The 13,313-nt window shown below is 38.7% G+C and overlaps 1 protein-coding gene across 1 annotated transcript in view; it reads left to right on the plus strand.

The window, feature by feature from the left end:
• Nucleotides 1–2,348: 2,348 nt before the first annotated feature.
• Nucleotides 2,349–13,313, plus strand: part of LOC101862218 (SH3 domain-containing kinase-binding protein 1) — a gene marked incomplete in the record, with an annotated part of 27,839 nt that continues 16,874 nt past the window's right edge. The window contains 10 exon segments of the mRNA XM_013088482.2: nucleotides 2,349–2,739; nucleotides 5,181–5,338; nucleotides 5,919–6,051; nucleotides 6,459–6,556; nucleotides 7,043–7,226; nucleotides 8,591–8,709; nucleotides 9,292–9,364; nucleotides 11,185–11,372; nucleotides 12,260–12,368; nucleotides 13,054–13,263. Of these exon segments, the coding sequence (XP_012943936.1) occupies nucleotides 2,493–2,739; nucleotides 5,181–5,338; nucleotides 5,919–6,051; nucleotides 6,459–6,556; nucleotides 7,043–7,226; nucleotides 8,591–8,709; nucleotides 9,292–9,364; nucleotides 11,185–11,372; nucleotides 12,260–12,368; nucleotides 13,054–13,263 (1,519 nt within the window).

Genomic DNA, 13,313 nt, shown 5'->3' on the forward strand with positions numbered 1-13,313 from the left:
TGGGCCCTCCGAGATTTTTCGCCCTTGTCCGAGATGGCTAGGCGTAAATCTTTCCTATCAGAAAATCAGGGGTGTCGCTGAAAGACAGCAGTAAGAAGAAGCGAAGCAGTAGAAAGGCGCAGAAATAATCAGGAGCCCAGAGGAAGGGGCAAAGGAGATGAGGGGGTGGGGACAGAAAGAGGAGACGAAAGCAGACGACAGAACATTGCTACAGAGCAGGAAATGAGGTGAAAGGAGACAAATTTAAAGAAGAACATTTTCGGTCGCTACCCGGATTCGAACCCGGGACCTTTTGAATGAGAGGCCAACACCTTAACCTCTAGGCCACGAGAGCCCCCTCGGAGTCCCTGGGGTTGGTTGTTTTTGCTTCTGATTTGTAACAATTTACAAATAAATCTAAACGAGGGGCTACACACGCAGACCTACTCAAGCCTACTGATGATAAAATTCCAAACTGTTTTACCGCTTCTCTCCTATATAATCTTCTCGGGCCATCCACGTCGAAAAGGCGCACCACTTTTTATTCGCAGATAGACCTACTGGTGATAAGTAGTTTGACCACTTCTTGAGTCATCCAACCAACCGAAAGTGCGCACCGGTTTTTACTATCTAAATATAGATCTAGAGTGACGGCGAGTCACGATGAAACAAATTTAATGGCGCACTCAGCAGATCTAGATAGATCAGAAGAGCCTATGCTGAAATGCACGATGCCCAAATACCGCGCAGTGTTAAAAGCGGAGAGTAGAACTCATACCATATGTGTATACTACCAAACGAGACGTTCTAAAAGTTTTCAGGGAAGACGCACACCAAAAACCCTTCCACCAAAAAAACAAACGTGGTAAACAGCACACATTACATGTAGGCTACATAAATTACAAAATCTCCCGCCCGCTCTGCGTGTTCTGCTGCTACTTCAAGGCAAGGTCCGGGAGTCGGTGGAGTCTGCTAACGGTGACTCCAAATAAGTCCAAGCAAAAGTGTACTTCATCCGTGACCGTTTTGACTGATGAATCATAACCACGGGGTTAATGACGCATGTTCCTGTCCCGTCCAATATCGTTTGGTTAATCCATCAATCACTAGTCTACACAAACAGTACCTATACCTGCCCCAATTTTGTAGAAAAACTATACCCGCTGGTAAAACCCTTTTCGCAATCTAACAGAGGCACTTTCATTTTTGATCATCGCTGATGTTTCTCTCTTGAATAACGTGACTGTTGTGCAGGTTTAAATTTTGTTTTGTGTAGTTTAATTGACATATCCACAGAAAGTTCAACGACCAGCTGATATTAAAAATTTTCTTTTTCAGAAACGTTGCATAAAGACTTTATCTCTCTTACTGTATCAAATGAACTTAGCTTGAAAAAACCCAACAACAAACCCAAAACAAAACAACCAAAAAGAAGCCCAGTCAATGCTCGTGCAATGCTGGTTGGATACGGTAGGTCAAGAGAACAATACTAATTTTTGTAACGGGAATAACATTAATTGATGTTCCCCAACACAAATGTAAATATTAATGCTTTTGCGGCCGAAAAAAAACACACGCTTCGGCTGTGGGACAGTCTTATTGCTAAAACAAAAATACTCTTGTAAAGACAAACAAGCTTGACTTATCATTTAAACAATTCAGGTAAGTATTCGGACCCCTGTGTCTAGGCCTACTTTATTGTGAAAGAGGTCTGTCTTGAGTGGTCAACACATTGAAGAACCAAGTATCTTCTTGCACTTACGATGCGAAAGTAACACACTCCCATTCAGCGCTGTCGGTCACGTGACGACGGCCATATTTGTTTGCATTGTAGTGTGTTGATCGAACAGTGGTGTACCCCGGCTGAAGTCAAGCAGTGACTTGAGCCACCCTTATCTTGTTTTATGTGCTGGCGTTTGGTGGATACTCTTCTCTCTAAGTAAGTTTGTTTTTCTTAGTTCCTGGTCACTAATTGATCACTATTTTCTCTCGGACTGGTTCCCCCGTCCAACCCTCTTTCGGTTACGGAAGTGTGTTAGGATTTAATTTGGTGAGAGAGCTCGCGCTTATCGTCATTCTGCACTGTGTCGTTATTCAGAAACGGAAACGATTGACACTTACACTTCCTGATTACTGCTGTCCGAGAACGGCCAGTGATTGACATCCAATTATGGAAACCCCTTGTATGTCAAGTGAAGTAATTATGTTGTCTTTTTGTCTATTATTATTTGGAAAAAAGTCCGGGTTTTAAACTGCCGAATGGGCCGTAATTTTCTGTAAGATCGTGACTAATCATGATGGTTGGACATGCCGGAAGAGAAAGAAAGAGAGAACCAACGAAGGAAGTACAAACTTTATCTTTATTTACCCATGTCTGCTAGGCCTGGAGTAGAGTAAGGAAATCTTAGCTGTCATGTGGGCGTTATCAACACATTTTGCGTTGGTGTCTCATTTTCGTTTGTTCCTAGCATTTGGCTTTCTAAAGACTGTTTTCTGATGAGGAATACGATAGCATGCCCGGCACTAGGACAAGGTCTGGGCCTATCACTACAACTACTGCAGCTTCAAGTTCAAGAAAGGCATTCCGAGATGATCAGTTTCTAAATCTCAAAATTAAAAACAACTGTTTTGTTTGGAGAAATTTGGATGATTCAGCAGGCTATTTTTACCAGTACCACAAACCATTTGTGTTTAAAGTGAAAGCTTTTCCCAGAGGCAGAGATAAAACCAGCTCTAGAAAAATGATTCTTCCGATGATATGTAAGTTTGGAATGAAATAATAGTGTGATTCTGTCTTGCAAGTCACTTTTAACAGCCATATATATAGAATTCAAGATACATAAAAAGGTAGCTTTTTAATTGGATCACACTTGGAAGATTAGATCAAATGTTGAATTAACAGGCCTAACTATGAGATGTCCCTCTGGCGCTCATACAACCTGAGCGCCGTAAAACCTCTCTAGATCTACTAAAATAACATAATATAAGAGGTCTAGAAAAATAACTTATTTTAATTTTATTTACAAGGACTAGGCCTATCAAATTGGGCCGGCAAGATGTGTGCAGCATAGCTAATTAACCATAGTTCAGTTTTGTTGAGTTTCCTTTCAGTGTAAAATCTATTATCACTCTTGTCTCAGTTTAATATTCTGTGCACTTTTTAAATTATTTATTATCATATTTTACGATAGCCGTATGATATATGAAGTTCAACTTGCCAGATGCAAGCAAGTTAAATTAATTTGTGAGATATCTGATTTGATGGTTATTTCAATAAACTACTACAATAGAAATCCTTGATTGCATGCATGCTCACTACTAGAATATTTTGCTTGTTTTTTACAAACGGGGGGGGGTGTTCAGGTGGACATCATATTTAATATAATAACCCCTCTTCTTCCCTGCTTTTCACCACATAAATAGTAAAGGATGACGTTTTGCAATTTATTAAGTTTGAAATTGTATTTGGAAAGAAATTGATTTGGGATGGTTTTGATGGCCATGTTTTTTCTGCAGCCAAAAATACAATGGTTTTACCCCCAAAAGCAGAGGTGTGAAGGTAAAATTTTACTCCTCTCCTCTTAGGCCTTTTTAAAAATCATATTGTCATCAGTACGTCATGAACTTTTAATTATATCAAGCACTAATGACTGAATTTGACTTCTTAAAAGCTGGGTATTGAAATTGGTTTTAAAGTTTAAAGTCTGCACTCAATATAAATGTTTTATTCACAAACAATCACTGAGATTACAAGACCTTGAATTCTTTCCCCCTCTAGATTAGTAAAAAAAAAAAAAAAGAAATTGTTCAAAGTACACTGGAGCAGGTCCAGTTTAAAGCAGTACTTCTAAGTTATAATGTTTTTTTTATAATTTTGGTTTCATGATGTTATTAGGTACGTAAAAGGGTCAAAAGCATTGCAACCGCAAAGAGTTTAATGAAAATGCCATTTGTTTCTCTCTATCTCTTTTTGGGGTTTCTGCAATATTTTCTGTTTTGAGAGTTTAAATCTCAAAATGCTGCATCCTGAGAGAATAAGAGCCCATCGGTCAGAGGTTCAAAAAGTTCACGATAAATCTTTGTCAAATATTGGTACTCTTTTTGGTCCAAAAGGCTCTGTGGGAAGCTTTCCCTCCTTGCCCAGTTTTGGGTGTTGATGTGTTTCTTGTTTTGAACTTATTAGTGCACACCTAGTGTAAGGAGAAATTGCGGTTTTTGCTGAGTGCTTCATCACATGAGCATACAGTTTTGGGGGGCTCTCATGGTCGAGAAGTTGCGGTGCTCACCTCTCATTCAATAGGTCCCAGGATTGAAATTCCTTTCACTTCCTTCCCCGCTCTTTAACCATATTCTGTTGTGACCTGCTTTCGTCTCCACTTTCTGGCGTCTCCCCACCCACGCTCCTCTATGGACTCCGGACTCTTTTCTGAAGCATTTCTACTGCTACTCCTTGGCTCCTTCTAACTGCTGTCTTTCAGCCACACCCTTGATCTTATGGTAGATGAGATCTAACGCCTAGCCTTCTCGGATTAGGTTGTTGTTTGCGGCACAGTATGAGCATTCTAATGACATTGCAGTCCATTTACAATTCTACTGTGCATACAAACGTCATGTCAGTCCTCTCATGGCCTAAAAACACTTCCACAGTCAGTGGCACTGTTTATTTATGCGCTTGTGAGCGCCAGAGAACACTAACCAAAAAAAAGCATGCAGTTTTCAAGAATTTAAATATATTTCCTGTGTTAGAAATGCACCTAGTTGGACTGATGATGTTGATTCGATTTTGTGTAGAGGTTTGGAATGAACTTAAACTCGAAATTTAAATAGTTATAACTTAAAAATAGATTCTGAAACTGTTAGCTTAAAAATAGATTCTGAAAGTGTAACATGATGTTGAAAAAATTCACACACTTTTAATAAAATGCAAAGTATTATTTGTGAAAAAGTTGATGTCAATTGCTGCATATTTCTTTCTTTAAAAAAAAAAATAGTGTTGCCATAATATTCACCTAACATGAAGTTGGTGGTGATTATTCAAATTGTTAATTGATTATAGAACACAGTTGTTTTAAAAAAATGTTTTATTGATGCTGTGTGCATAAATTAACTCCTCGTGTAGTTGTAGTATAAAAATACAATGTGTGATTTTATATGTTTCCCTTTGTTTGCTTTTTGTGTGTGTGTATGTCTTTGCTCCCCAGTGGAGGCTGTGGTGGAGTATGAGTACAAGGCAGAGCAAGAGGACGAGCTCAACCTGAAGGTTGGAGATGTCATCAGCAATGTGCAGACAGCTGAGGGGGGCTGGTGGGAAGGGGAGCTCAATGGCAAGAAGGGCATGTTCCCCGAAAACTTTGTAAAGGTACTATTTGTTTTGTTTTTTTACTGGTTGCTTTTTTTTTTCCTATTTTTTTTTCTTTTTTATACATAGTTTGTTGTTGTCATAAAATATTTATGAGGGGATTGTTGTAAGACTTGGGATGGGAGAAAGGGTACCTTTTAATTTCTAAATATCGCTAAGTGTGTGTGTGGTGTGTATCATGTGTGTGTGTGTTTGTGTGTGTGTGTGCTTATAAAATAAAGCCTGGGCTTTTGATACTGTTATTTGCCTGCCTATCTGTTCAATATGATCAGCTAATCCTTTCATTTATCCTTCCTGGCATAGCATAGGCAATGAATAACTTTTTCCTTTTGAGAATTTGAGAATTGTCGATTTTATGGTCAGTACTATTAACGAGTAGTCTGTTCTCAACTGATATTGAATGTTGCTCAAAACTCTCATGCCCATCCTCAAGTACTTTGTTTCCTTATTTGTCCTTTTTTCTTTACTTTTGAGTTTCAGGTTTCTACTAAAGTATTGCGTTTTTAAAATGTGTGCTCCATTTTGCTTCTGCCCTAGCATTGTCAGATCATTTTGTCGATGTTGTTTTGTTTGCTTGCAGCTTGTGAAGCGAAGAGAATCACCCCCTTCGAAAAAAGAAGAGAAACAAATAGCAACTCAGCGCAAATCTGTGAGAGAACTGGCGAATAAATTTAAAGATGGCGTCCCAATGGGGGCTCCACCCAAGAAAAAAGGTGAGCAAGAAAGTGAAATTGCTATCAGTAAACAGTGTGCAGCAGATCCTAGTTATTGAATAACTATTGTAAGATAATTGTGGTTTACTTTTAAAAGAAAGGAACTTTTAAAATTGTATCCATGATTTCGTCTGTGTTTTTTTGCCTAACGATTAATGTTTAAAACTCTTTATTAATGCTATCAATTGCCGTCCTCATCTTACCTTCTTTCTTTCTTTTTTCAGTACTCCTCAGTAACACTTCTAATCTTCAGCAAGTATGATTCATTAGTCTTGCAAGTGCTTTAAAACTTGTCACATGTACTAAAAACTAAACTTTAGTGATGAAATAACATTTGTATCCTTTCACTTTCTTGACCCTTCATGTCCAAAGTACTTACAAGAATGTCTTTGTTTGATCTTTTTCAGAGAAAAAGAAAAAGTGCAAAGTGTTGTTTGAGTACAAGAGAGAAAATGACGATGAACTGGATCTGAATGTGGGCGACTTTGTGGAGTTTCACAAACAGGTATATTTGTGCTTTTAGCACATTTGTCGACTTTCTCCGATGGGTGTTTTTTCTGTGATGGAATTAAATGCATCATGTAGTGCAGTCGCACTTGCCTTGACGGAAACCTTAGGTAGCTTACAAGGTCTATAACATCTCTTCTTTCTTGAATGTTGAAGGACATCACCAGTTAGTGATTGGCACACTATTATTATATTATTATTATTATTATTATTGTTGTTATTATTATTATTATTATTATTATTATTTTTATTATTATCATCATCATTATCATTATATCATCAGTATCATCATCATCACTACTATTTGTTATTATTATTATTATTATTATTATTATTATTATTATTATTATTATTATTATTATTATTTTTATTATTATTTTTATTATTAATATTATTATCATTATCAATATCATCATTACTATAATTGGTCAAGCCAAGACGGGCACCGCTGCTTCAATGAGTCTTGTCTTTCCTCTGTGCGCAGGTGGAAGAAGGATGGTGGGAAGGCAGCATTAATGGGAAGCACGGCGTCTTCCCCTCCAACTTTGTGGAGATGGTCGAAGAGTCAGGGTCCTCGGAGGAGACCATTCCGTCTGCCCAGGCCCAGGCTCCGGCCCCGGTTGCGCCCCCTGCGGTACCTGCGGAGGAGAAAGATAAGCCCAACGCCGGTCGGTGGTTCTTCTTTTTGTTTCAAGCACACTGAAAATGTGTGTGTGTGTGTGCGTGTGTGCCTGGGGAAAAGTCTCGGTTTTCAGCTAAGCTTTTATATTTTTGATCAATGGGCTGAAAGGCCACCAATGTCGTACCTTTTCAAAAATTTAGTTCGGTCACAAAACACACGTTTAACCGTTTCTTAAAAACATATTGAAAGGATTTTATAATATTATACTAAGGCTAAATGTTTTTTTATTAGTAATTTTTGCAACATGTTGTACTTCCCCAAAGGTTAAAAAAGTGCAAGAGATAGGTTTTTTTCTGCAAGCTTTGTTTTTACACCCTGTGTTACAAAAGGTGGCATATCTTTGAAACTACTCAAGATATTTGAAAAAATGAAACTATTAACTTGTTCAGCATTGAATTTGCTACAAGAATATGCCTTTTTCAATATGCGAAATTTTGGGCAACTAGGACCCTTCTCCAGGCACACGCACATACAAAGTGGGTTGTATTTTTGGTATAGGAGACTTCCGCAGAGAAAGCAGTCCTTTAATGAATGCAAGTTAAAACAATTAATCCTTGTTGGAAACATCGACTGACAGTGAATTTTGATTTGCTTTTGTGGATGCAGATTTATTTATAGATGCCATTATACAGATATCTGATTTTATGGTGTTTTTTTTTTTCCACAAGATTTGCTTTTTAGAAAAACCCATGAAGGCTTTGAGAGTCTTAAAGTGAAATTTGGTTGAAGCTAGAGGCAATGTGACTTGTCCGGTCAATGCCGTCCCCCTCTCATGGTAGGTGTGGATCGATGACGGTCTCATGGTAAAAAGTGCGTACATACACATGTTTTATTCCTTGTGAACAGAACATATATGACTTAGAAAAGATTTTGTTGATCTATATATTGGAAACCTCTTATTTGTGTTCTGTGTTTGAACAGTTTCGTGGTTTGAATCTCTCTTCAAGGATGCTATGCCCTATGTAGAGCTGTGGACCATTAGGAGAGTTTATTGTTCTAATTCAAACACTATTTCCTGAGGGAGCTTTGTGAGAGATTTCAAGGGAGCTTGGAGGACCTTCTGAAGTATGTTACCTGCGTGCTCATATGACTTTATGCGATTGCGAGCACCGTAAAACTTACCCCCCAAAAAAAGAGAAAAAAAAGGAAGGAAGAATTGTCCTGAGATGAAGTAATTGGGAAAAATTCTGATTTTTTTGTGTGCTTTCTGTTTTCTTGAAGTGTGCTAGGCATGTTCGAACTTTATGAATTAAGAAAAGCTCGTCATTTTCTGTCTAGGAATAGTATGTAACAATATGGATGTTTGCCCTCCATAGGTTATTGGGAAAGAAATATTTTCTCTAATTACAGCTGAAAAAGAAGAGTTCCAAGCCATCAGAGGGAAAAAGGTTGTGGGCGTTGGCCTGGGCAACATATTTGGAAGTGGCCCCATCAAATTACGGTCTACTGCAGATGGCAAAATGAAGGAGGTGAGTAGAAAACGGTTTGAATTTTATGACTTTTAGTATTTTTGCATGTACTTGCGTTTGTGAGTTTTTTGGTGTATACGAGGATGTTTCTGTGTATATCTCTTGTTCCAAGTTAGGAAACCCGTATGCGGATGAATGCAGTGCACATTTTGCTGTTTATTTGTGTTTAAATTCCGAATTGATTATTGCGCATGGTATTATGATATCATGACTCTAAGCTGAGAGATTTAGATTGAGATATAATGTTGGCTGGGGGTTGTTGTTAAAAGATGTGTGTTCGTTTTGCTGTCTTTTTTTCCCTACTCCTTTCTCTGTATTGCATTATCTTATTGACTTTATCGATTAAGACAAAAAAAGTGAAAAAGTGAAGGTAATTTTCTGCTTTCTGTTGATCATTTGTTTGTGTTTTCTCTGAAACGTCTACAGGGGTAAGGGGTTGGCGGGCGGGCGCTTTGGTGTGGTGTTCTAAATTTTTTCCAATAAAAAAAATCAAAACCTATGATCTCTGGCACTTATATTCATGGTCTTAGTATGTTGCATGTACGATAAAACTCTCTTATGAAAGAAAAAAAATGTCTACAGGAGCCCGCTCGACCTGCTAAACCCGGTGACACAGACCCAGCCCCAGAGGCGGCCAAACGAGAGAAGGCCAACAGTAAGTTGCTCTTGTGGAATTACAACGTTCTATCTGCTCGGTACCTCGTTTTGAGAAATTTGACATTAAGAATTTTAAAGTTTCTCACAGTATCAAGCTTTTCGAATGCAATTCTTTGAACATCATGTGAAGAAGAAGAAGAAGAAGAAGAAGAAGAAGAAGAAGAAGAAGAAGAAGAAGAAAAAGAAGAAGAAGAAGAAAATAAGAGGAGTCTGGAAAGAAGGAGGGGGAGCCTTTTTATACTTAATCAGCCTTTAATTGCCTCAGATTGTTTGTGCTATGTGATCTCATTCATAATGAATCATTACCATTTGTGTATTTTTATTTTTTGGTCCATTTACTGTTTTGAGGGCAAGGGAATGGAGAATCGGATGGGGCAGCATTATAGAACTAGGAAGTTGTGCTAATTTTTAAAACTTGTGAGGCTCGTGGTGAAATCAGGCGCTTGTCGAAATAATGAAATATAAGAACTTAGCATTTTTCTGGCCGTGGGGCAATTTTTTCTCCAAAATTTCTTTTTTTTTTGGCTTAAAACCTTTTATATCCCTTAAAAAAGACATTTTTGTGTGGATTTTACTGAAAAACATTGATTAAAGGCACAAAAAATTTTTAATTTTCGATTTCCAAGGACTCCCAAGCTATGAAAATTAGCATACTTTGATGGTAATTTTCTTGTTAATTTTACCTTTGAGCGCTCTGACACCTCCGACAACAGAATTTTAAAACTTATAATTAAACTGCATTTTCTACATCAGTCTGGAAAAATTATTACAATAGCTTGGCTTCCAAGCCATGTAGGCATTGATGGCAACGTTGACCAATTTGCCAAAGAATCTCTAAAACTACCTGAAAACAAAAATAGTAAAATCCCTTTCTCTGACATGAAACCGAAAGTAAAAGAACACATCACATCCTCCTGGTCCCAAATTTGAATCAGCAAATACACAACAAGCTCCATTACATTCAACCGAAACTTGCGCCCAGGAAACCACTATCTCTCCTACGAAGAGAAAAGGTAATTTTTACCAGATTAAAGATAGGACACACGCACGCCATGCACAAACATTTACTCGAAGGAGAGGAAGCTCCTTTTTGCGTGGCGTGCAACACAAATTTCACAGTTCGGCACGTCCTAACGGAATGTGTCGAATTTAATAATGTTCGTAAGAAATATTTTAAATGTAAAGAAATCAAAACCCTTTTTGATATTGTAGACCCAAAAAAAATTTTAAGTTATGTAAAAGAAATACGACTATTTAATTGAATATAAAAATATATAGTTATCGTTATCCGTGTACACTGAAATTAATATTGTATATACAAATGTAAATAAGTCTTTACCATATATACAAAAATTTTCATAAATGTCCTTTTAGCATAATGAGAATAGTGTGACCGTATGCGATTACGAGCTCCGAAAGACTCTTACTAAAACACGTCTGATTTTGTTACAATGAAACCTGTTGTCGCTTAAATGACCAAAAGTGGGTCGATATCGCCGTAAAACACCTACTCAGTCAAATAATTTTACCTTTGAAACCAGGCGACCCTTACCTCCTTCAATCGCAAATATTTCGACTTCTGTTCTACATAGATGGATATTATTTTCACTAAAAGCATGGCAAATGAATAAGCTTTAAGATAATACCAATGACCCCAAATGCCCAAAAATTGACAAGCGCCCGATTCCAACATGTCGTGACACATTTTATTAGGGACTAGGGACTTCTCGTCAGTTTTTCAGGAAATAAAAATCATGTTGGACCAGTTGTTTCAAGAATTTATGTAGACTCATAACAATATTCCCTTTTTATGCTCAGCATTGGAGCGTGCAGTGGTGCGGTTTTCATACAACGCTGAGCAGCCAGATGAGCTGTCCCTGGAAGAAGGCCAGGTCGTTCGCATCCTTGAGAAAGAGCTGGAGGATGACGGCTGGTGGAAGGGAGAGGTCAACGGCAAGGTCGGCGTCTTCCCCGACAACTTTGTGGAGCTCGTTCCCCCGGAGGAGGTAGGCAAAATAGTTGTTCCAATAGGCTCTCTGGTTCTAGCTTGAGGGAATGTAGAATCTGTGGTGTTGAGGTGATTTAGAATCTGTCTATGGCGTTGAGGTGATTTAGAATCTGTGGTGTTGAGGTGATTTAGAATCTAACGTTGAGGCGATTTTGAATCTATGGACTTGAGGTGATTTTGAATCTCTGGCGTTATGCTCTAACCCATGCCACAGGAGGAAATATGTTGACTCTTAAAAGATTTTGAAACCATTGCTGAGGTTGGTCTCTAGGTCTTTAATAGAAATAGAAGTAGGTATGCACCAAAAGTAATATGAAAGTACTGTGGGCTTACTTCTGTGTGTTGTTTCATTGTTTAAATAGAAGATCTTTTTTTGTCTTCTCTTTCTATGTGTGTTGAAAAATTTCCAGACAGACCAGTTGGTGATGTGGTTTGCTCGTTTTTTTTCTTATCCAACATCCGTTGTCCTTATCTCTCCTCCCTCTTTTTATGTTTGGTGTTTTCTTGTAGCACCTTTAATCTTCGATACTTATACGACTTAAGTGTGTTGCAAGTGTTGCAAAACTCTTAACCCCCCCCCCCCTCCCCTTCCCAAAGGAAAAAAACATTCAGTCTCTCAAATCCTTTTGGGTGGGTGGTTGACGGGTGCTCTGGTGTGGTTTGCTCCTTCTTTCCTATCAGACATATATCCTCCTGATCTCTCCTCCTCCTTTTTTGCGTACGTTACTCTCTTGTGACACCTCTATTCCTCGGCACTTCTATGAACTTATTGTGTTGCAAGTGTCGTAAAACTCTTACTAAAACTAAAAAATCCTTTTGGAAAAAAAAAACAAAAACAAAAAAGAGCCACCTGTCAATGCCTGTTTTTTTCTGTCCCTGGCACAGCCGAGCAGACCGAAGAAGCCCCCACCCCCTGCAGCCTCTTCCAAACACGTGTACCCCAAACTGCCCGAGAAGACTTCTGTGGGAGATGGAGAAGAAAAGTCGAAACCTGGTGAGTTCTGTTGTACATTGTTTGATTTATTTTGTTGATGTGCCACCACGTGCCACACCTTTGTTTTTACCCTGTGTGCTTAGAGGGACTTGTTAGCTTAAAGACACCTGTGTGCTTAGAGGGACTTGTTAGCTTAAAGACACCTGTGTGCTTAGAGGGACTTGTTAGCTTAAAGACACCTGTGTGCTAAGAGGGACTTGTTAGCTAAAAGACGTGGGTGGTTGGTGGGTGCTCTGGTGTGGTTTGCTTCTTCTTTCCTATCAAACATCTATCGTCCTTATCTCCCCTTTATCTTTTTTATGTTTGTTACTCTCTTGTAACAGTTCTAATCTGCTGGCGCTCATATGACCTTATGCAGTTGCGAGCGCTGTAAAACTTCTACTAAAACTAAACTAAACTAGCTTAAAGACAAGGTGCTTGCCTCTAATGCCTCAGTTTCTAGTTTGATTCCAAGTTTGTGTACACAAAATCTGTTTGGTCGTTTTTGTTTTGTTTGTTTGCTTTTGCGCTTTGTTTTTTTATCTTCAAGGTTTTTCATACGTCTGATCTTTGGGTCTCCTATTCAGTCTGAAATTTGTAGCTGGAAGTGTCCCAACATTTGCAATCCATCAGCTCTTTGCTCCTGATGTAACAGCTTAGCATGAACCTGCTGACTCTTTTATCAATGTTCTGTTTGTCCAATCAGAACACAGTGCACCTGCTCTCAGCAAAAAACCTCAAGCCCCGCCCCCCATCGGCAAGAAGCCCAGTGCCAAGCCCGAGCCCCCCCTCCCCGCCCGGCCCGCAACCTCCTTGAAGGACCACAAGACTTCGGGACCATCGAAAGACAGCAAAACCCCCAGTGCCCCAGCCTCCAGTCGAGAGAACCACACAGTCGAATACGGCGAACAGGAAGGTGGGCAGACTCGTACTAGTAGTTTTTTTCTGCTTGCAGTCTTGATCTTA

The sequence above is a fragment of the Aplysia californica genome, unplaced genomic scaffold (genome assembly GCF_000002075.1).
Source record: "Aplysia californica isolate F4 #8 unplaced genomic scaffold, AplCal3.0 scaffold00750, whole genome shotgun sequence".
Classification (NCBI taxonomy): Eukaryota; Metazoa; Mollusca; class Gastropoda; order Aplysiida; family Aplysiidae; genus Aplysia; species Aplysia californica.